This window comes from Corticium candelabrum, chromosome 10, assembly GCF_963422355.1.
Source record: "Corticium candelabrum chromosome 10, ooCorCand1.1, whole genome shotgun sequence".
NCBI classification, from domain to species: Eukaryota; Metazoa; Porifera; class Homoscleromorpha; order Homosclerophorida; family Plakinidae; genus Corticium; species Corticium candelabrum.
Genome location: NC_085094.1, coordinates 4517126 through 4542482, shown reverse-complemented (window position 1 = coordinate 4542482; position 25357 = coordinate 4517126). Strand labels below are relative to the sequence as shown.

The 25357-nt window shown below is 43.0% G+C and overlaps 3 protein-coding genes across 3 annotated transcripts; 1 reads left to right on the top strand and 2 right to left on the bottom strand.

Moving 5' to 3' along the window:
* Positions 1-8389: 8389 nt before the first annotated feature.
* LOC134186171 (uncharacterized) lies at positions 8390-9473 on the bottom strand. The gene has a single exon (XM_062654090.1). It carries the CDS (start codon positions 9397-9399, stop codon positions 8563-8565), a length of 837 nt encoding a protein of 278 aa, XP_062510074.1. The 5' UTR covers positions 9400-9473; the 3' UTR covers positions 8390-8562.
* A 3882-nt stretch (positions 9474-13355) lies between these two features.
* LOC134185280 (sphingosine 1-phosphate receptor 3-like) lies at positions 13356-14633 on the bottom strand. The gene has a single exon (XM_062653061.1). It carries the CDS (start codon positions 14631-14633, stop codon positions 13488-13490), a length of 1146 nt encoding a protein of 381 aa, XP_062509045.1. The 3' UTR covers positions 13356-13487.
* A 9065-nt stretch (positions 14634-23698) lies between these two features.
* LOC134185863 (cell death-inducing p53-target protein 1 homolog) lies at positions 23699-24595 on the top strand. The gene is made up of 3 exons (XM_062653746.1): positions 23699-24093; positions 24192-24267; positions 24346-24595. The coding sequence occupies exons 1-3, from the start codon at positions 23837-23839 to the stop codon at positions 24361-24363; spliced, it is 351 nt and encodes a 116-aa protein (XP_062509730.1). The 5' UTR covers positions 23699-23836; the 3' UTR covers positions 24364-24595.
* The last annotated feature ends 762 nt before the right edge of the window (positions 24596-25357 follow it).

Sequence of the window (25357 nt, the reverse complement as noted above, 5' to 3'; positions counted from 1 at the left end):
TAGTATCGACTTGGTCCAGACTAGATTTCGCGCGCTTCGCGCTCTCTCTGGTCTGGAAATTCGAGGCTAACTAGAATAGAGCTTGCAGTGATCAGCCATTGAAATCAAATTGTACGGAATTACCCCGTGTACGGACTTACCCCGGATTACCCTATCCTAGAGTGCGCAGAAACTCTGGATCCGCCACTGAATTACGACTTCTCTTTTCCAATATAGGCGTGGTTCACCCGAAGGGAATGCGTATACCCTTACGCCCAGACGTATATAGTAAGAAAATAGGTATATGTGATGCTTGCTGCCATTGCGCGCGTTATCTGGTCAGATTGCACAAAGGTTCTGCTTTTGCTACCACAGATCAGATGGGATTTTTGAACTTTCTAAACTGACTATCTCAAGACTGTGCACACTAAATGCACATTGGACTGTTTCTGTACGTAACGGCCATTTGCTGATTCGTATATTTGACTAGCAGATCAACTCTCTTTCAAAAATTTCTGGATCCGGGCCTGTAATAAGCGGTGCCAGTATCAGATGTCGTGCTGACTTAAATCCGGACCGAATTCGGTTTGATTGCAAATTAGGGTTAAGGTTAGGATTAGCGTTAAGGTTAAGGCTACAGAGTTAGAACTAATCAAAGGACAGCGATATCAGTCCCCAAGGGCGTCTCTGAACCTCCAAAATTGGGAGATGGATAGTTGCCAGGGTTTAACTTATAATATGAGATCTTGTCTATCATCTAGGTCACACCTATATTGTCCCCAGGATCCATGCTTAGCGACATCACTGGTCCCCAAGGGAACAATATTCTTCTCCAAACCAATTTACCACGACACTATTGTGTGTGTGTGTGTGTGTGTGTGTGTGTGTGTGTGTGTGTGTGTGTGTGTGTGTGTGTGTGTGTGTGTGTGTGCGTGTGCGCACTGATAAAAATGAAGTGCCCTAGCCACACCTTCGAGTGCTATTCTAGCCCTTGTTTGTGCTGTACACCCTAGACACCTACTCACTGTTAGAACTAAAGTGTTCTAGTGACACCTTTCAGTGCTATTACTGAGGATGTAAAACTTTGCACCGATATCGGTGCAAATTTTACGCCAGGAGGTGTAGCAGTAACACATTACCTGGCTCAATTGCAGGGAATCCCGTATACTTACGTGTGAGTGACTGATCGTGGATTGTCGGCGACATTATGGAAAAAGACCGTGATGAAGAGGTACAGTATTTACAGTAATAATTATCATGTGTATAGCGCTCAACTTCCTAACTTGCAGACTAGATGTTTGTTGCAAAAACGGATTGTGCCTCGTCGCGGGCTACGCTAGCCGTCCGTTTTCGTCTACGGTGTTACCTTCCTTCTTTGCGAGATGTACACACTGCATTCGTGCGTGATGCCTGCACTACACGTACTGAAAGAAAGGAGATTCCTCATCAGTCTACCAAACAACCGGGAAGTTAAGTTCGCGAGATGTCCCGGATAATGTGAACATCTGTAGGGCGTATCGATAGCTTGCATGCCAACCTGTAGACATCCGCGCACAGTCTTTGATCTCAGCTCGTCTTACAAGGCAGTGGTAACAACTGATCTATTCTCTGTTTTTTGCCTGCTTTCCAACCTTAGAGAGATCTAGATAAGCTTGCAGGAAGCAGAGCAAAACGGTCAACTATGACGTTCGTCCGCCGGTAGCTTCAACTATTTGTATTTCGCCCAACATAGAGAGAGGAGCAAATCCAACCTACTTGGTTCTTGGATGTGCCTGCACTATTGCTTTCTTCAGAACTTCTTGTCAAGGTGGAATCTTCTCTTGTTTGGAGATGCAGGACGAGGTCAAAGTGACGATGATCATGGCGGTTTCCGGTCATTTTGACTCGGGATGTAGTCGTACAAGGTGAGTGCTATTGGCATTTGTTGTAAAGCATGTGCAAGACTGTCGTTAGCACATACATTCTGATGAGGAATCGGTTGCGTTGGGGCTTGCTGGGATGAGTTTTCGTGGGTTAATAATACGTACTTTGTTGTGAGCGGTCAAAGTAAGCGACATTCTTTTGCTCCCTACATTTTGCCCAACTGATTTTCGTCTCTTTATCTGCATGAACGCAGAGTAGAAGAGTTGCTTCGGTCGCGCGTGCACTTCCCTAAGCCGTCAGGTCCTGACAGCACCATGCAAACTACCGCCGTATCACGGGTATCGAGCAGGACACATGCATGACAGATGGCACCCAGATTTGGGCGTGACTTGTGGTGTCAGGGCGGTGCTGCTTCGTGGCATCTAGACATTGCATGTGTTTTCGCGAATTAGTGGACAATCGTTCGGACAATATGTGTAACATACATGTAGAGGCTCTAACTTGAAGATGTTTAGCCGTGTAATGTGTACACTGCAGTAATACACGTACTACACCTATGGTGACTTGAAAGCAGTACATACATGTACACTATTGTGGTATACACTGTGTAACACCATAGTAATTACGTAATTAAGTGTATTGCTACGTTACTTGAAAATAGTAACTTAATATTAATTAACTAATGTTGTGTAGGAAGATGGTTCAAAATGTCTGAAAAAATAATTTGGCTCATCCCTACTAGCAGTGTTCTCAGATCTCTCTGTGTATGTAGGTGAAGCCACAATGGTCAAGAAGTGCCTCTTCCTTGTTGTCACAGGGTGCTAACTGGCAACTTTCCTTGCTCTCACACAGATCAATATCTCTCCTATGCTATTGGCGTCTGCATGCTGTAATTACAACTGCGTATCGTACTAGTTTGTTGCAATAGCGATTTGCGCATACTGTAAATGTCTTAGAAATATTCAAGCACAGTAACTGACGTACGTAGCTAGTCTAGGCCGTATGTACGTACCGTCGACATCCATGTTTGTGTGACTGGTTAAATTCCTCTAGCACAGAACCTTTGGTATCTCTGGAAGCAGTTGGTACGGAGTATTTGCACCTACACGTTGCAATACTTCTGTGAGAAAGTCTTGTCTGTGTCCCCTTCTTGAGTTTGCGGCATAAGAGGCAGTCACAACTGGGGCACTGGGGCCCATGTGCCGGTCAGATACTGAGGGCTTCTGTTCGACAGGAGCTACAATGTAGGGCAAAGCTCTGCCATAATAGGAATATGTATGCAGACCTGCCAACCTAGCAGTGTCAAAATGCGTGAGTTTGTAATAAGAAATGCGGGAGTTTAAATTTTTTGAACACGCCTACAATAGCATTAATATCAATAAATTTATATCGTAATAAGTAGTAAAAATATATATAAATAATATCTAATCATCAAAATTTAAGTATTTGCATGCCCGGTTGGAGTAGAAGCCATTATTAATTTAATTATAGTTCAACAAATGTATAACAGATTGATTAATATGTCTAATTAGCGACACACAACCTCAACACCAGTTACGAAATATAATAATTAATTAAACACAGAACTTGTACCGCACGTACTACTGCCTGTTATAAAAATCTTAGAACAAAGTGCATGCACATTCTCGTGGCTAGCTGGGATGTTCTGGATTCTATTTTCTTGTGGCCTTCTTCGATCGCTTTTCCAGCAGTACATATGGTAATCAGTTAGCCAGCCCCTCCCCCTTTCCACTTCTGACCGACTCCTCCTTCTCTGTCGGTACATGCATTTTGACCAAGTATGTTATGAAAGAGCCGGATGAAGAGAGGGGCTGGCACATAGAAATTGATATTAGGATATCAAGTATGTACGTACACATGCATGTACTAAAACTGTAGGGCACAGGTACAGTACTGTGCACAGAACAGGCACGCCCATCATTTTGGTCACATCCACCAATGGTCAGAATGCGAGAGATTTGATGCCAAATGCGGGTAGGCGGGAGAAGGGCCCCAAATGCGGGAGTCTCCCACTCAATGTGGGAGAGTTGGCAGCTCTGTGTATGCGTGGTTGAACTTGAGAGACCTAGCTCTGTTATACGGGTCGCACTGTATGAGTATACGGGACCTGTTCGAACATAAATTCTATGGTTGTTTGGTAGACTGTCATGGGTGACAACCACACCGAGGAACATTCACGACCGCCATTTTGAGTCAGGTGATCTGTCACGTGCTCGTAAAAGCAGACACCTCATCAAATAGAGCATGCTGTCCCCAAAAAGGACGCGGGCGGGAAACGGGAAACAATGAATCATATTGGAGTGGCCTAATATGATTGAGTTAGTAAACTAAATAAATGTATAAATAGTAGATTAATCAATTATAAATTAGAATTAAATTTGTTTTAATTAATTAATCTAAGGAATTTATATAGATTAATTAATTATATTCAAAGCAATTCTTGTACTAGAACAGCAACAAATATGTCACTCCAGTTTCTGAAGAGTGAAGCACTTGTCGAGACTAGATTGGGTGCATCACCTGATTGAAAACAGTGTTCTAATGTATTGTTATGATTAGTTAATTAATTGTCTTATTTGGATGCTGCTGTTTGTGGCGAGTGGTTTACTTACCCTGACTAAGTTGAGTGCTTCACCTAACTGAAACAGTGTCATAGTGTATGGTTAGCAATACAATTTGGTAACAATAATTATGACATATTAATTAATTAATTATTTGGATGCTGCTGTTAGTGGCGAGTGGTTCACTTACCCTGACTAAGTTGGGTGCTTCACCTAGCTGAAAATAGTGTCATAGTGTATGGTTAGCAATATAGTTTAGTAACAGTAATTATGACATATTAATTAATTAATTGGATGCTGCTGTTAGTGGCGAGTGGTTCACTTACCCTGACTAAGTTGGGTGCTTCACTTAACTGAAAACTGTGTCATAGTTTATGGTTAGCAATATAGTTTAGTAACAGTAATTATGACATATTAAATAATTAATTACTTGTATGCTGCTGTTAGTGGCAAGTGGTTCACGTATCCTGACTAATTTGGGTGCTCTGCCTAACTGTAAACAGTGTACTAACTTAATCTAACCATCCCTAATCCTCTATAACCTCGCCTAACCCTGAAAGAAAATGATGAGTACTGGTTGAACCATGGCTCGCATCATTGATTCCTGACGAATGTCCAGTTCTCTCAAGTTTTGAACACATAACCCTATACACTCTATTTCTGATTATTAGTACTTGCTACCTTGTACTTGGTAACACTGTGTATGCATGGGATGTCTTTGAACCTGTAATTTGGTTTTATCAATACATATTTGCTAGAATAATCAGATGAGAATCATTGTCTAGCTTGGTTCAGAGTTCGGATGCATTTTTGTGCTAATCTTTACTGCAAGCATGATGGAGAAGTGGAATGATTCTTGCACAAGATTTTGGCGATGGGGCAGCAAGAAACCAAAGTGGGTGGAAAATGAATGATTGAATTTGAACAGAGATATGGGCTGAGTTTAAACACATTGATAATTCAGGTATAACTGATATAAAGGATTTAGGTTCGCTTGTTGGTAACACTTGTGTGTAGGTTGCAGATGCTTTGCTGCAATGGAGCTGATGATGGTGCAGCTTTCCAGCAAGACGCAGAAACCAGTTCGACAAGAAGTCAAAGTTGATCTATCTGATTATCGGTAAGATTGTTTCATATGTGATAGTGTGACAATGTCCCATTGTATATTACAAGATTAAAACACTTTGAAAAAATGAGAAAGATTTTAGGATTGCCGTACGAAAAAGAATAGAAACAAGACCATGTAGGGTGTGCTGTGGCATCTTTCATGAATTCACTCATACAGACTGATCAATACATCATCCGTACATTGCACCATTTTCTAAACACTATGTGATACCTTGGAAAATGGTGCAATGTAGGGATGATGTATTGCTCTGTCTGTATGAGTGAATTCAGGAAAGATGTTACAGCACACCCTAAATGGTCTTGTTTCTGTTCTTTTTCGTACGGCAACCCTACATCTTTCTCACTTTTTCAAAATGTTTAATCTTGTTTGCATTCATCACAGTTTGTCAGATTTACTCAGCAATGTTTGCTTGTTTGTTTGTTTGTTTGTTTGTGTGTGTGTGTGTGTTTGTGTTTTTGCATGTCTGTCTGTGTCTGTTTCTCTGGTTCTGTGTGTGACATTTTGTACAAGCTAATTAATATGTTGATGTTTTTCCTAGCTTGGTTGTGAACTTGGACGTATTATTGCCTTTGGACATCATGAACAATCGACTTTCTTGTCAACTCCCTCTAACAAGTGGTCTGAAACATGTAAGATAACTCAACCAAGGACAAAGAGAGTTGAAGGCAGGTGGCAAAAGAATGAATGACCTAGTCAGAAAATATGAATATGATCTCTTGAATATGAATATGGAAGGTAATTTATCTTAATACTAATGCAATGCATTGTACAGTTTCTAAGTGCCTTGCTTCGATGAAGGTCATACTCATGTAATATTGTCATGAAAACGCCAAATACCAGCTATAGATGTGATCAAGTATTTATCGGTATAAAATTTTTCTACAGTTGTCGTACATCTATGTTTTGCAACATACAGACACTTTGCCTCAAAGTTACTAGCTGTGACATCTTGTACTCTTGTATAATACACACACACACACACACGCACACACACACACACACACACACACACACACACACACACACACACACACAAACACACAAATGGATACGCACTTCAGTAGAGTACTGAAGATAGCACCCCCAGCCTATTTGTAGGTGGGCTTCCGGCGCTACTCCAGTTTTAGGCTGCGCTGACGTACCCTTAAGTACTTGGCCAGAGCATCCAAGGGCACTGACTTTGGTGCAGTCTCAGGACTGGACCTCAGGCCCACATGGACCCATACTGCATGATGTTCTGCCAAGCCAGCAGGTAATCATTTATACTCGTCATGCCCATCCCATACTTGAACTCATGACCCAAAGGTCCCGGATGTTTTCATTCTTAAAATGCGCTCTCTAACCAATTGAGCTAAAGACGTCACACACACACACACACACACACACACACACACACACACACACACACACACACTTAGTAGATTTGTTAAGTAGATTAATTCTGTTTGTGAGATATACAATAATATGTTATGCCATGTAGAACATATCTAAGGTGTGATCCACTGGATATGGATATCTTATGCCTTTTGTGTATTCTCCTAGGAAAGTGATGATGCAGAGTCCACAGCAGACAAGGTTTTCTAGTTGCTCCATACTTGATTGTATGTGGCAATCCAGCCAAACCATGTTATTGGCATCCGAGCTCATCATCATGTTCGAAATCCAGTGCAGCAACAGCATATGCCGTCCAGCGCTATTGCTTGCTGTAATTTATGTTTTCAATACATATTCCCTCAATCTTTAGCATCTTTTTACTGGTGCCTGGACGTCATGTTACTGGGATGTACTTCAGCTCCAGTGATATCTAGTTTTTTTAGCTGGATTGCAATGAGGAACTTTGTTTGATGAATTGTGCGTTGACTCACTAATTTTGGTTTAAATATTTAAATACAAGCAATGGTATTAAAAATCTATTCTAATGTGCACGTGCCAGAACCGTTGGCCGCGGACTCCAGACCGCCTTTAGAAAATGGTGCTCATAGCAGCCTACAAAAGAATAAGATAAACACCTTTCTGGTGTTTGGGTAACACTAAACGAAGGTTGTTTTAAGCACCATGAAATGGTGTAACAGTTTTACAGCAGATTGTGGTGCTTTCCTGCACGCTTGCGAGTGTCAGTATAGCGACAGCATCTTTGCACGTAATTTGGTGTTTGTAGAACACCTTTGTTTTAACAGTGCGGGTGCGGGTGCATGTGCGTGTGCGTGTGCGTGTGCGTGTGTGTGTGTGTGTGTGTGTGTGTGTGTGTGTGTGTGTGTGTGTGTGTGTGTGTGTCTGTGGTGTGTGGTGCGATAGCTCAGTTGGTTAGAGAGTCATCTTATGGAGTGTTTACATCCGGGACCTGGAAGGGTCGCAAGTTCAAGTCACAGTGATGACGAGCTATGGCATAAGTACTTTAAGCAAGAAACTAACACACATTTGCTTCTCTCGACTCAGGAGTATAAATGAGTACCTGGTCATTGACTGGGGTTCTAAGCGGCCATCGGCTGAGACATGACATTAGCCACTGGGATCCTGGTGAGACTTCGGGTGCTCACACCACAGTTGGCTTCACAAGTCGGTGCTCCTGCGAGTGCCTGGCCCGGCTCCAGGAGTTGGCTAGTGCAGGCCAGAGTTCCCTGAGTAGCACACAGGGCCCAGCTTAACAGCTGGGGGCGTGACCTCTGAGACGCAGCTCCTGCCATTTAGGATTTGTGTGTGTGTGTGTGTGTGTGTGTGTGTGTGTGTGTGTGTGTGTGTGTGTGTGTGTGTGTGTGTGTGTGTGTTGTGTGTGTTTGTGTATGTGTGTGTGTGCGCGCGCGCGAGCGTTTGCGCACACTGAAGATTTTCTAGGCTTTCTGCAGTTCTAAACTAAACCGACACTTCGAATCACATGTACATTCTTACAGAACAACAGACCGGGTCTCCAGTACCACAAAAGAAAGGAACAACATGTCGTTCAAATTTAAACCGCGAGGTAAAACGGTATGTCTTCGTGATCAGTTTTGCCAGCGTAACACACGCGTATGTTCATTCCAACTCGGAATCCGATTCATCCATCTCGGACGAGGGTCGTACTTTTACTTCTGGAAACAATTGACTCGATCCTGTTTTGTCTGTCGAGCTTTCCGACCATCTGGCACCTCCATACTTACGACAGACGAGCTGACACCGTGTAAAACAAGCACAATACGACTCATCGTTTTTACTTTCCTCTTCAATCAGTGTTTGCCAATCATCACGGTAAGTAATATTACAACGGCAACACATCCCGATGCAAGTGTGTCGAATCACTCGTGTAAAACTCGTCGAGACCATCGTGTAGATCAGAGGATCGATTGCGGTCACGATCACGTTCAACATCATCACCGACATTATAGCATCCATGTTCAGTTTGCCGTTGAAGACGGTCGCACCTCGAACGTAGCTGTACCAGTAGGTGATGCAGGGCGGCCACCAAACGATCACGTTCACCAGCACCACGACCGTCAGTCGTATCTGCAGGTGTTTCAACTCGGTATTGGCAAAATTCAGTTTCGACGTTCTTAGCCTGTAGAGCATGCAACCGTAGACAACAAAGCAGACGACGCTCGACGCCGCATTGACGGACGTGACGATCACCGGGTAGAACTTGCGCGTCTCATCCTGCATGCAGCCAAACATTGTGATCACCGAGTAGAGATTCCGAGGTAGCGGTGTTTTTCGCAGGTTGAGAGATAGGTGGTTCATATCGACCGTCGCCGACGCAGCCAGGCCGAGAGACGAAATCCAACTGATCGACAAGAAGACGTAGACGATAAAGTTTTTGCGGCGATATCCGCCTAGAGAGAAGAACGCGTGGAGAGCTATCCCGACAGCGGTCGTCATTACTGTATTACAGGAAGCGAAAGACAAGAAAGTACTGATGAGACAGAGCTGTGTGTCTGGGATCGTGAAAGGAATTAACGTCTCATTTCCGTTTCCGGCTAACACTTTCAGCATCATGATTTCTTGAATAAGGTAGTGGCAGCACCAAGCGAGATCAGCGATGGCAAGGCTTACGATTAGTATGGAGAGAATCTGGAAGCGAGACTCCTTTCTCGTGCAGCGCCAGATGAGAACTAGAACGTTGCTGACTACGCCCGCAACGACAAAAAGCCACACAATGATGTGGAACGTCCGAGAAGTTGCGCCGGGAATTGAATGGTCGGCTATCATTGTCTTGAACGTTAAAAAACCCGATGTGTATACAAAACTCAAGAGCTGTGTAGACGCTTGCGTTGCAGTGCTCAACTGCGCGCGCTCTGTATACGTAGAGTATACACCCACCCAGTGTTTCCCATGCCAATTATATCCTCTTTACACAAAGAGGGCGTACATAGGTTATTATAGGCTAACTTTAAACATAATCATTTGCAGTTAGCTAATTAGTGGTTAATTGACGTTTTTACACTTAAGTGAGTGTTCACACACGCCAATCTGTATCATAGTATAGAAAGTCTAAGAAATTATACTGATTATATGTATTTTGTCATTCACTGTCCGGAGCTACAAGGATGTCTGGAGTGTTTTGTGGTTCTGGAGTACTTTGGCAACAAATAGCGCAAGCTAGACTCTGCCCAGTCTCTCTCCACCGTCGTCATTCCCCGGATACTCAATCCTGAGACTGGTTTCAGACCGCCCACTGACGTCACCAAATGTACTAAGTGCTTGCCATTAGTGCGATCTGTATCAGCGTGTGCACAACGACGCAGAGTTTATCAGGCGTATAGTGTTCCAATAAACGGTTCCCCGGAGACGATAATCTATGCAAGATGTAAACCAAGCAGCCAAAGATCCCGTACGTTGTACAAAGACAAGCACTCATTACACTTCAACACATGAACTGCGTCTCAGCCGTTTCTTGTCTAGACGCATTTGCATCAGATTCGGAAGCTCTTGGAGCCACACTCATAGCGCAAACGACGCCTACGACGCCCAGATCGTGACGAAAGACAAAACTCCCATTCAAAAGCCGCGCTAACTCGTAGATCAATGCAAATCTAGGCGGAGAAAGGGCTAGAAATGCTCTCCTGGCGATTTGTGAAGTGTTTTGAGGCACGCCTTTGAAACCCACAGCAAGGGCGGTTACCAGGCATGTGGAAATTGCCCCAGGCACAGTGCGCACTAGTGGCAGTCTAGAGTGACGTGAGTGGGCAATCTAAAACCAGTCTCTACGCGAGGATTGACTAGCCGGGGAATAACGACGGCGGAAAGAGACTGGGTCGAGTGCAAGCACCTGGGTCTAGAGAAGCAGCTGCACAACAACAGTATAGATTGGGGTATTGGAAAAGGCCTCTCGTTGTCTCTGTCCTGTTTCTTCGTCTCCTTCTTCTCCACTGAAGATGCATCAGCGAAGGCAGAACAACTGTTGAAGCAGAGGAACTACAACTTGAGAACGCGCCAGTTTGTCGCCTAGGTAACGTGTTCACTGGAAGGCGGAGCGACGGAGTTCTAACTTCCGCGAAAGGCAGGCGACCGACTACAATAATTAAAGCATAGGTTTAGTAGTTTACGTTAACCTATAAGTTAGACGGAGACATTGATTAAGACCAATTAGCTAAATGACGTCTGGTACTCACATTAATTAGCGTTAATAGTGACTAGTATGAACGCCCTAAAAATCGCTTTCGAGCTTATAGCAGCTACTTTCACTAAGAAGTTTTCACTTACTAGACTGTAAGAAGTCTTCTGAACATGCACCCTTATCAAATTATAAGAATAGAACTGCGACCAGCCTACAATGTCGAGTTGATGAAACTGACAGTAAACCTAAGTGTGACTGGAAAACGTAAACAGTGCGGTAGACGTACATGTAGTATATCAATATTTTCGTAACTAGACTCTCAATGGTTAATGTCAACAGTGAACATAAATTTGTAAATCTAATTATATACATGTTGTGCAATGCTATTTATTGTCTAGAGTATTATTTTGTAACTAGTAGATGTTGTGTCTGACTCTCTTGTCTCAAAATATATGAAACAAAGAATGTGCATTGACACCAGAGTTATAGCTACAATTTGGAAAGACAAAAGCACCCAAATAAGGGAACGTGACCATTATTTAATCCCTATGTACATCAATTATTTTTCTTTACCCTATGCCCATCCATTATCGCTAGCTCTTTCTCAATGAAGATCATCGCGCCTCTCTTGTGTGAGAGCGGTCTGGTACTATGGCTAAAGATTCTAACTAGTGGGGGCCTCGTACGTGAGGCCTCGTACATGAGGCCTCGTACATGTACATGTGTGCTTACAAGTTTTGTGTAGCCCGTATAATATCACGACCTTCCCGGATATGCTATACCCAATACGTCATGCGATATCGTTTGGTTTAATATAGTCTACTGTGAGTTTTGTAAATCTGTTTCTTAGAAGACTGTTTAAGTTGTTGCAAATTTTTCTTGACACAATACCAAGTATACCCAAAGTTATCACCACGCCTCTCTATGTGTACTCTGCTAATTTATCTACTCGAATTACGCTGATGACATTGAGTATGCGGATGTGGCTTACAGATACACACACACACACACACACACACACACACACACACACACACACACACACACACACACACACACACCACCACCACCACCACCACCACCACCACCACCACCACCACACCACACCACAGACAGACAGACAGACAGACAGACAGACAGACAGACAGACAGACAGACAGACAGACAGACAGACAGACAGACAGACAGACAGACAGACAGACAGACAGACAGACAGACAGACAGACAGACAGACAGACAGACAGACAGACAGACAGATGTTGTTCAACTTTCAATTCAGTAAACTAAATTTCGGTTTGTAGGCTCCGTAGGGGAGCTTTTTAATGCTAATTGTTATTTGTGTAATTGTAATTGTAGTTGTGACACTTGTTGTTCATTAGCTGTTACTTTAGTTTCATCTGTATTAGCTTTGATGTATAAAAATATATGAAAATTTGACAGACAGACAGACAGACAGACAGACAGACAGACAGACAGACAGACAGACAGACAGACACACACACACACACACACACACACACACACACACACACACACACACACACACACATTGAGGTCCGAACATTATAATATGCACGAGTTCTATTTTCCCTATTTATAGTAGTATACGTAGTTAGAGAATTGTCCTATTACAACTAATTCTTTAGGACAAGTCTTATTCAATTTGCCAAGAGCGTAAATAAGCGAGAATATTTCTGCTTTACTCGGCGTGTCTACTAATTATAATTGTTTGAGCTGCATGCATGCAGAATCACCTTTGACTATATTTATTTATTACTTAATTAATTTATTATTTAAATTATTATTTTTTATATATTCACAGGCCCCAATCAGGACCAACTCTACTTTCCAGTGCTAATCTGGCTATCAACATTCTTGCATTAGAAGCCACAATTTGACAGAAAGTCGCTGGTGCAAATTACATACAGACTGACTAATAACGAAATTGTTATAGAATGATGCTCTACGTGCAATCACTTTAAAACTTCTAGACTACTTGGCGACCGAAGTCCTAAAGTTTCAGCCACAAGGGGGTGAAATTCACCACCAGACTGTGAGACTATCCCATCATGCTTCTAATCTTTTATATATATATATATGAGGGGGTTGCAACACCCTGAACCCCAGCTCTGGATCCGGCCCTACACACACACACACACACACACACACACACACACACACACACACACACACACACACACAAGTACACAATAACATAACATATAGAAAAAATGACTGCAATTTGAACACACTCTGATACCATGCATGAACAAAAACAATCAGTTGTATTTAAAGCACAACCTTGTCAAATATTCATAACCTTGTCAAAGTTATAGTAACACTGTTTTTGTCAGACAAACAACGTTATTGCCATTCATCTACGTCAATTTGAATTTTTTCACCATTGTCATTAGTTATCATCCTGCCACCCAGACTCTACTCGTGTAACGCGGTTTGTCGAGTCCGAGAACAACGAAGACTGTTCGGTTTCGTTGGTCACCGTCGGGAGCTCCCGTATTTGGTATTTCCATCGGCAACAGTCAGGAGCCTGGACATCTCCGTCAGCAAACTCCTCAACAAGAAACGGTCGTCTCTCCTCGGCCCCCCTCTTTACACACACAGCACACACGCGCCTCACAAATTTAAGAAGACCTCTGGATGCAAACGTGTAGATTACCGGATTTGCGGCGCTCACCGTGGCTGCCAACAAAAAGGCGGGAATTGTTATATCCGGGTCTACGCTTCCTTCAAAAACTGTCTTGCCGCTGATCGTGCTGTACAAGTACAACACACAGGCCGGCCACCAGCAGAAGACATTCATCAACGCAATGACGGCCAGTCGCACCTTCAGATGCTTCAACTCCGTGTTCTCAAAACTTACAACCGTCTTCCTGAGCGTCGAGCACACCATAAGGTACAGAACACAGCAAACCGTCGCCGCGACAAAATTTAGCGATGCGATAATGCTCGGGACGATGATCATATTGCGGTCTCCCATGCAGCCAAACATGACATCCAGAGAGTAGATGTCCGATGGTATGTCGCGGTCCAGTTTGTGATCTTCAAGGAACACTTTGAGATGTGACGTTCCCCACCCCGCCAAAGCGACGGAAACCGCCCAACAGATCACAATGAAGACGGAAAGAACTTTGTCACTCTTCCGTCCTTTTACAGCGAAGAGAGTGTAGACAGCGATGCCCGTGGCTGTGAAAGCACTAGCGTTACAAGACACGTAGAAGGTAAAAGTGCTCGCGAGACACACGTGCGCGTCCACTCGAGTAAACGTCTGATTTCGATGGTCGCCATTGAAGACGACGCCCACGAGCAGAATCTCTTGTAGCACGAAGTGAAAACAAAAGAGCCAGTCGGCGACGGCCAGACTCACTATGACGACGGAGAGGAAATAGAATTTGCCGTTTTTCTTACAGCAGCGCCACAGGATGACGAACATGTTGCCTGCGATGCCAACTGCCAGAAGAACCCAGAGCAGGGCGTGGAACCATTTGTCAGTTATTCCTTTGACCGTCGACAAGGTTGCGTTGTTGGTTGTTGTCATCTTGGTTCTGATCTTTGTGATTGCAATGACGCGTTCAGCTCGAGAAAGGCCGTTGTAGATATGAAGTTGGTGTGGGCGTATCAATATTTATATAACGACATTCCGCGGCACGTCGTCGTCTAACCGTATTTTTAGCAGCTCAAATGTCATTTCGCTTTCTATCATGCATGGTCATCTTTCTCAAAACATCACAACCAACTTCGATCGTGTGTCTATCTATACGTCCTAACGACTTATACTTTTAGTGTGACTGCATCGTGAGCAATCATTTAACTAACTAACTAGTTGCGTATGTAATGTTTGGTGGGTATTAGTTAACTAAATGAACAGATTCGTGACTTCTTTGGTACAGTTTTTCCATGTTTTCTATACACTCTATATACAGACCTGCCAACCTAAATGCGTGAGTTTGCTGAAAAAATGCGGGAGTTTTGAAATTTTTAACAAGCTTACAATACCATTAATATCAATAAATTTTATATCGTAATGAGTGTTAAATAACATATACATAATATGTAATTATCAAAATTTAAATATTTGCATGCTCGGTTGGGGTAGCAGCCATTAATTAATTAATTACAGTACAAAGTGCAACAAATGTAAAACACGGAGATTGTATAAGAATGAGATATATACATTTTGCGGCTATTTGGGATGTTTGTGGAATTCCTAGATCGCTTTTCCAGCAATAGACCTCCTTAGTAGTCTAGCTAGCTAGGATAGCCAGCCCCTCCTTTCCCACTTCCGGACAGTTTTGCCTGACCGCCTCCTCCTTCTATGTCAATATTGTGACAAAGTATGTATGAAAGACCTGGATGGACAGGGAGCTGGCACATAGACATGTGATATCTGGATATCAAGTATGTATGGTTACACTGAACAGGCATGCTCACTAATGGTCAGAATGCGGGAAATTTGATGCCACATGTGGGTGAACGGGAGAAGGGTCCCAAATGCTGGAGTCTCCACTCCATGCGGGAGAATTGGCAGCTCCGTATTTTACTCTCTAGACTACTTGAAAGTAGTGTGAGAAACAGAAAATGACAACATAGGAGGAGTCAGACTTGGCCTGCCGTCATAACTCGTAGAATAAACGTAAGAATAATCGCCCTTCGAGGTTTACTACAATTTTTAGCTTAGAGTCCTCCTGGCTTAGTTAGGTCTTCCTCGACACTGCATGAGTGACACCCTCAGGAATTCACGTGAGTCACGCGCTAGAGGAGGAGCTCGATGTAAGCGACACCCGACCTGTTGTGAAGGCTGTGATCAAGTTGTCTAGTTCATCACGTGGTCTCAGACCCAGTAGTCTAGAAACCGTGAGTTCTTCTGATGAAACCTTAATTGACCTAAAACTAGTGTTTGTTTTCTAAAATTGTAAACGCTCCATAGTTTAGATTGCTATACATCCAAACTACGCTGTCGTGTATATTGAAATTGACTTATTATAATTATATACGACCGCGTGCGTGATGTACCCCAGGTGTGCGTGCTGAGATTGTATATTTACCCGAGGCAATTACGCACCAATTAGTATTATATCTCTCTGGCATGACACTAACTGCCAATCTACTTGCCACAATTGACTATATTTGCTTGTATTTGTGTTGTGGACGAGTTCCAGTCCACATCACAAGATGTCTGTCCACGAATGGGGCCATCTCCGTTGGGCCTCTTTGATGAGTATTACCAATCATTCTAGGGACCAGATTTTGATGGCAGACCAGCTCGTTGCGTGGAAAAGGTTTCACTCTTAAACCGGAAGTAGGTTGTAACAAGATCGTCATTGTGGTTTGTAATGTAGATTCAAGCTACAAGAACTTTCTCTGGACACTGGAGATTCAGCACTAATGGAGTTGCTGCATCCATGATGTAGAAGCAATATTATCTTATTCTCCTTCCCACAACTTATTGTTATCACAGCTGCTCTGATGAAAGGCACTCGTCCAATTGTCGATGCTGTTGTAACAGCAATCGTTACACGTCCTGTTGCTCCACACACCCACATTCCTTCATCTCCATGACAATGAAACTGGAGCTGATTCGATGCCATTTGATGGGTTATACTCGGCAACCTTCACACAGTTCACTGTTGACGGCTACTACAGTGTCAGGGTTGTTGCTAGCCAGAACAACAAAAACTAGTAAAATTTCACCGTCAATAAGGACTTTAACAACATGATGGCAGCCAAGCAAGCATGTCTTGGGTTTTGATATGTTGCTGATGACTTGCCACCTGACTACTTCAACATAATAAAAGTCCCAAAATCTAAAAGTGGCGAAAAGGGTGATCTCTTGCCAGCATATTCCAAAGAATTCAGATACCAGGAAAATTCAAAGTGAAGAACCTGTATCTGTCTGAAGTGGATGTTTTTCCACCATCGAGAATTGTGGACTTGGTCGGTCAAGTAACACGTAACTACGAAGTGCAGCAGTCATGGACAGCATCAGGAGATGTCCTCGGCAATGGTCAAGGTAAACATAACATAGCCGTTTGATGAACAGATAAATATATGGACAGACAATGAGACAGACGAGTAGTTAACTATTAACACAAATTTAGTAATTATTGTTTTTGTTTCGAGTCAGTGCTAACTTCGATGACTTGATGGACAAGTTCAATCAACAACATAAACGTATGCCTGCCAGCCTTCTAGCCTTAAAATCAACAAACCCAAAATGTCTGGCCCTAAGAATTAGTGACATCCTCAAGTCCCGTGAAAGCAAAATGGTTTTTGTCGCTGTCAAGGCTCGTGACAAGAATCAATGGTCTAAAATCTCAAACGTCGTTCATGTTTTATTTAAGACTCGTTAATATTTTAACTTATTTTATTGACATTTGTAATTGCTCCACTCACTAAAAATAATAATGGGTGCTCATTTCATTCCCAGCCGTGCGAGCAAGTACGTATCTTACTTGTTTGCGAGTACAGTAAGCGAGCAATGTTTCAATAGCGATGTTAGCAGTTGTTAACTTTCATCACATTAGCTAATTATTAGCTAAGAACAGCATTAACTGTCACAGAAACAGTTAGTACAACAACTCAGACGCTTGCTCCATCATCACGTCTACAGACTTCATCACCGACGGTATCGCTTGGTCATTTGCTATGGACTTTCCAGAATGAGATCCAGTGGAAAAGACGTCTCGCCTTTCAAGAGGTGTTCTGCAGCGGTCTGCTGTTTGGATACATTTATTAATTAAATCAATTTCGAGAGTCTTCAGCGCTGTTTCAACTAAAGGCACCGTCTACCTAGTGTAATTTCACGTCACGGAAGACGCACATGCATGCAATCAATTACGAGCTGTCTTTATATATATATATATATATATATATATATATATATATATATATATATATATTATATTCTTATTCTTATTGCAGATAACAACTACTCGTCCCCTGCCAAAGTTGGCAAATCCCAAAAGTCAAACTCAGTGTCAAATCGCAAACTAGTGCAAATCATACGTGCGCTAAACTGAAATAAGCGAACTGAAAGCTGTTGCAGTAAGTTACTGACTCCCCTACTAAAACTTATTCTGCTCTTTGCTGTGGTCTTGGACGCGATAACCTTCAAAGTGGGAAGACTGGAAGACGTCCACAAACCAAAAGACTCCACTATTATTGGGCAGAAGTAACCTCCTGCCGCATTGACTTCGCTGTCGTGTCGATGGTCTTTCTCTTCTTCACCAGCCATTGCAGCGGCTCCAGCAGAAATGGCGGATTTAGTGACGTACGCCGGCTGCATGGTGTTTCTTATCGAAACGTCGAAATAACCTGGTCGTCCATCAGCGAAATCTGGATGAAAGATATCTCCAGGGCGGCTATTGCTGTCTGGACCACAACGTTGCTCGAGCTGAGCGCCTTCGTTATCCACCAGTAATGCGTGATATATGATGTCCCTCAGTGCATCGTGGCGTTTAGAACGTAAAGAACCGTGACCACATCCAAGAAGATGGTCGGCAAAGCAATCAATTACACGCCCACAGAAACAACGTATTGATTGTGAAGGAGAAATAATTGGAATTCCAAGCCATAGCTTCAGAGCAACTGTAAATTCATATATATATATACACACACACACACACACACACACACACACACACACACACACACACACACACACACACACACACACACACACACGCGCGCGCCTTTGCCAGAAGCTGTGCATGTCATTACAGAACTCTCGACGTTCATTGGCCGCCATCTGCGTGTCGGCAGCTTGCTGATTGGCTGACTTGGATCACTTCCGAACTCGGTTTGATCCAGTCATTTCTTTTGGGAGACTGTCTGGAACTTCGAGGCTACGCCCGTGTCTCAAACTTGACACGTGATCATGTAGTAATGGCAATTTATTTATAACACTGCATCATACTGTACGACAGAAGTAAGAAACACATATGACGTCGTGTCAAATAGCGCACGTTCGACTGCATTTCAACCCGCATGTTTGTCACGCCACAGCAGCCCTAATCTCACGCGGTCCGGATTCGCCATTGCCAAAGTAGAGACAAAGTAGTTAGACTCGAGCCAGTCTCTCCCCGTCTTCGTCATTCCCCGGATAGTCAATCCTCGCCGTGGAGAGACTGGTTTCAGACCGTCCTCAGGAATTTTACGTCATGTAGATACGGTTTCATGGTCACATAATGACATGCAGATTATCTAGGTAGTTGTAGCTAATTGCCTATTTTGTTTCCCGGAGGTCTCGAGCCGGATGCCTCAGTCGTTGAGAAATCGTGAAAGAGCAGGTATGTTTCGTAGCTCTGACAGCCTGTACATGTAGGAAGTTTATAGAAATAATCTAGACGTCTCTAACTATAGGTTATTAATTATAGCTAATTCACGAAGTTGTCTCGCCAGGTTCAGTCGCTGTTGCCTCTCACGTCCAGCTCGTTCGTTTGCTGCTGTATTTTCTCCAAGAGGTCAACTACATTTATGTTTGTGCTAGGAAGGCCAGAAGAACACGGTCTCCTAGAAGAGTCGTGTGCTATGTCGTCGTTCACACGCTTCCTTTTCAGGCCGAAATATTTGTAGACACTGTTTCCTTGGTGCTTTGTCTTCTTTCTTTGTACTCTTCGCCCAAAGACATCTCTGACCACCTTTCCGACGTCAGCTTCGAGTAGAGGAGGCTTCTGGTGTGATTGCCATAGTTTACTTACTTCTGCTTGGACGTCGTTTGTCAACGAACCTTCAGACTGCGTGCCGATCTCATAATGATTTTCAAACCTGCGTACGTTGTACGTTTGAGATCTCAATGCCTAGTGAGGGATTCGATCAGTGCGACTAGAATAATAATTACCATTCGTGAAGTAAAGCTGTAGTGACACCAACGGACTGCTCTTTGGTCTGCATGTCAATTGCACCCTACACTGAGAATGATCACCGACTGAACACTGTACACTAGAGTGGAGAGATCTCTAGGCTGCTCGACTGAACTAACAACTAGCATGCGTGGTCGTTAGCTACCTAGTAAAGAACGGAATGTTTTGGCGCCCCGTTTCCTTGAAAACCTGTTGTTTTGCAGTAGACTAGACACTGTATGGCCTAGCAACAGGCACGGCATACGTATTTACACTGTAGAAGAATTGAATACCACTTACTAACAAATCACGATATTATGATACAAGCAGCGACCACTAAACGGATCCCAGGATCCGTTTATGTAACCCTGTCTGTTAGAAGGTATGACCTCTTCAAAGTTAATTGCACCGGAAGAAGGCGGTCTGAAACCAGTCTCTCCACGGCAAGGATTGACTATCCGGGGAATGACGAAGGCGGGGAGAGACTGGCTCGAGTCTACAAAGTAGTTGCATAGGTCGAATTGTGTTGTGCGTGTCTTAGCCCAGTTTCTTCTTTGCTAGAGCTAGGTAGTGACCGGACCTATCACAGGAATCAGACAGCCTATCGAAAACGCGTGCGAGACTCAGCCAAAGTCTAGTTCAGATACATTCTAACGCGTTTGATGTTTCGAAGAGTAGGTACTTGTTAGTTAGCTGTCTAGTGTGCCGTTTGGCTGCGCAATCGTCTAGCGTCAAAACCGCTTACAAGATAGATGCAGATTGTTTGAAACGTGTCATGCTACTGCTAGATGTGTTAGTAGATGTGTTGCGGTACGGTTTGCAATGTTTCTCGCTTCGCGATATAGTCAGGCTATAGTCTCGCGTAGCCAAATCCCTCAACTTTTTTATATCTTACACATCTGATAGATGTAAGCTAATTAAGTTTGTGACGTAGGTAGTATTTAGACACGTGGGATGCCAAGGCTATGACGTGCATGACACTTAGTGAAGTAAGTGTGTGAAAGTAGGCGCGGTGCGTTCAGACTCACGGGAGGCTGAAAGTGTTATACGGGAACCGGGTACTGCCAGGCTCACGTGAGTCTGGGGATGGTATACGGGGTAATACACCGAAAACGGAACGGAAGTTCACGGCATCTAATTATCCAGTATATAAATAGTTAATTAATTAAACAGAATGGAACAAAGACTGAACTGATTACGTTTCAAACAAACTTGTTTCTTTAGTAAATTTTATTAAAATGAGGTATTTCCGTGAGATAAAATTGGTTTTTGTTCAGTGGCGGAACGTGACCTCTAAAAATGGACTTCATCATGCTACGAGGCAAGCTAATTTTTATAAACACGTTCACTTTTATTGACTTCTAATTGACTGATACTGTAGAATCAGTGGCAGATCCAGACTGGAAAAAAGCGTTGCAGTCCACAATTTCTATGACCACGCCTACAAGTAATGGGGCTATCTAGCCCTGCTTGTTTTCCAAGTATGCTAAGCAGTTGCTACAGACTGGAACAGACTATAGTACTGTTGTGACAAGTGCAACGTTAATTAATTAATGATAGATCCGCACTTGCATGAATTAAGATTGCCTGTTTGTTTGTCTGTCTGTCGATTGATTTGTATTTAGTGCATTCTTATATTTTTAAAATGTATGCGAGTTTACACACTCGACATTCTCTAAGTATACTTTAATTGGCCATAATCTGCGATAACAATTTTTTGTGCTGTTAGTCTAGACACGTGCAGTCAATGCAGGAAAACTGAGTCCCGCACAGTTTTGGTCAGTTCTCTCTTTTGCAAACTTTCAATATCTCTATGAAATTATTAAAGACCAATTTGGTGTTGCTTTGTCTGTCATTCAGTAAGTTTTCCTTTTAATGAACTCTAGATCATTCAACCTTTCAATATTTATAAACTACGTATTTCTAATTTCAATTTTGTATTTTGTTTGGGGTATATAGCTACGATCTTTTGAGGCATAAACCGATTATACTGTTCCTGATTCAAACTACTGGTCGTCAATACTTTGAACGAGCTTCAGCGCAGATTACCCGGTTTCAGAGTATATACAGTACATTGTGGGCTGTGCGAAATTTGATGTGATGATGAATATTAGCAAAAACGGTAGCCATCTGGGTCTACCAGGTGTGACATCAGTGTCCTTCCACGTTACTCTATGGACGTTATCTCTTCTAGGAATTATTGGCAACACTCTAGTTGTCATCTGGCGTTGTTATCAGCGAAATGATTCGCGCCTTCATCTCGTGTCTCTCTTGATTGTCAACCTTGCCATTTCAGACGTTCTCTTTTGCACTCAGTTTGTGTTGCGAGAAGCGATGCTCATGAGTCCGATTTTTCACGACAGCCACAACAGCAGTTACTCGTTCACCGAAACGGATTCCAGGATTTGTATGGCAAGTCTATTTCTCTTCTATCTCTCTTGCAGCTGCATCGTCATAACGACTGTAGCAATCGCGCTGCACACGTTCTTGTCCGTGGACGAAAGGAGTTGGAAGAAACCGATAGTTGTGACGGTTGTGGCTGCAGGATGGATATTCTCGCTTACTCTAGCGGGTGTGGCTAGTCAATATATGGATAAAGAACTTAACGCTTACTACTCAACACCAGACAAGTCTGCAGAAATGTTTTCTTTGATTGTTGTCTATGGATGTATGGGGGATAGAGTAAAGATCTTTCCAGTCGTCATTTCTCTCTTGACTGTGGTGTCTTGTATGCTATGCTGCTTTCTATACATTGGCTTCTGCATCAAGTTTCGGCGATTGAGCAACCGATTGGGAGGTAGTGAAATGCAGGAAGGAGTCAGAAGGAGTTTCACTGTCTTGCAGATCCGCTTTGCTCTCGTAGTTGTGCTCAATTTAGCGTGCTGGGTGCCTCCATTTGGTCTCTACTGGAACTCCTATTTCACCAATCGTACGGCATTTAGAGGAACTCTAAATCCCGAGACACCACAACCTGCCTTCATTTTTGTTCTTATTGTAAGTGCTGTAAATCCTATGATTTACACTGTGTCGTGCAGTTCGTATATCAGGTTACTCAAACGGTGCTTCAATTTCACTCGACGTCCTAAAAACGAAGAACAGCAGCTGATATTGCACTAAAGAGAAACTAACGGCATTTGTGATCATAGTGATCGAAATCTGGTTCTGTATTCGCGCATGCGCATGATGTTGAATTTAAAAAGTGGCGGGAACTTTGGACGAAATGTCTCTAGAGGCAGTCACCTAGAGTCGTTGGCATGTCTTACACGCAAAGCAAATCTAAACTTTTTGTGAAACCTCGAGTACAAATCTAAACATTTTAGCAGGGACGTCTACACAATACTCGACATCATCAAGTTGTTAGATATTCAACGGATTTTGTTTCTAAAGTTCTAGGTAGTGTGCTGTGCGCTATTTCTCTGTAAACACGTTTACATAGCGCGCGCTAGGCTTTGACGTCCCTTGCTTTAAATAGTATTAACGCGCGTTAGTTTTAAAAATTTGTCACACTTTTAATTAATTAGTTAACGTGCGTTAATTTGTATCTAAAATATTAAAATCTATGTCATGCGTGATGGAACTCCATTTCAAAATTCTGAATCCGTTGAAGTGTTACTACACGTACAAAGACTCAGATATTTAGAGCCGCATATAGTCTCGCGTAGCCAGACTCCTTCTGCCGCATCATATCGCCTGGACATAAGCATGACGTAATTTATGACGCCACGTGAGTTGCACGTGCACGTTGCGCACGCGCCTACCAAGAGTTACTACACACTGTACGCCCACCACATTCACTCACACGAGGCAGCTTCAGTGAATCCGTCCGCCACTTAGGTCTTAGGTCGGTCAGACAATAAACCAAGTTTGAGACAATCTACGTTGTCGAACACACACACGGACGATGGCAGGATATCCACCCGACCAGGCCTACCCGCCTCAACAGGGATATCCACCACAGCAGGGCTACCCACCACAGCAGGGCTACCCACCACAGCAGGGGTACCCACCACAGCAGGGCTACCCGCCTCAACAAGGATATCCCCCACAACAGGGATATCCACCTCAGCAGGGCTACGGTGGCGGGCAACAGAGCGCTACGACTGTAGTCGTCGCCCAACAGCCGGCTGCTACAACCCATACGACTGTAGTCGTTGAGAGGTATGTGTGCGTCTGTGTGACTTTCGTTTGTAGTGCGAAGCGCGTGTCTTACCACGTTGGTCAAGTAGTCACGTGACATGATGTCCTATATTTTCTAGACGCGGTACCAATCACTGCCTGCACTGCGTTATTTGCTTCTTCTTCTTTCCCTGGATCATCGTTTGGATCTACTTCGTGAGTTCCCAGTCTTGTTTTAGCGCCACGATGTTCAGGATGTGGTTAATTATGACCTTTTGTGCCTTTGTCTACTAGTGCATCACCGACCCGTAGATGGATGGAATGAAAATGAAAGGGAAGAAGCTAACTAGCGTGGTACAGTCGTAAAGGACGTGTGTTCTGCACTTGCTGTGTGTGAGTCGTTGTTCTTTACTGTCAGGTAGAATATTTGCGTATATAGAGTGTACAGTAGACACTCAAACACCGGGTCTGCTTTTTGTATGCTTGTTGGGTGCACATTGTGGGGAAACAGGAGAATTGAGGTATTGGCTAGAGTATTGCCATATGCTATGTACATGTTCAATCGGCTACAATGCTATGATTTATCTAGGTGCATAGGTTGTTAAGGCTAGATTACCAGAACTGAGAATCTGTAGGATGTATAGTAGGCAAGCACGTGTTCTGTGATTGATATTAATCAGATATTTAAGTTTACACATACCATATTACCCTTCTCAAATAGTGACCCATGCTTGAATAGCAACCCGGGGCTGGTCTATAGTGATTGACAAAATAGTGACTCGTGCTCGAATTTTAACCCGCGGTATGTGGTCAACGCTCTGAAGCTACCACATTGTGTTTGACATACTAATCGTGATGAAGAGGCGTGTTAATTAAACGACAATGAGTGAAACTTGTTTTTTGGTTGTGAGAGAATTTGAAGAACAGTAGTTGACAGAAGAGAGTAATACTGAATATATGTAGTATGATATCTGTTTGTTGGTTATTGATAAATAGATCTGATGTTGCATTGACAGATGCATTACAGGGCATAATTTACTTTTTCTTTTTTTTGCGTAGCGGTATTGCTACACAGATTGCAAATTGAGTAGCAGTAATGCAAAATTGCGTCGCAACCATATTTTTGCAAAACAAAGCAATTAATTAATTAATTAAATACCCAGACAGTTCATGCTTTCTAGTCTACAGGCGCAAGCAAGTTCATAGTCAGTGCCAAACTGTGAATAGTGATGATACTATTAAATTTGTTATTATAACACAATTCCCTTTAGCTAAATGGAAATGAAGTTACTTGAATAGTAGCAAG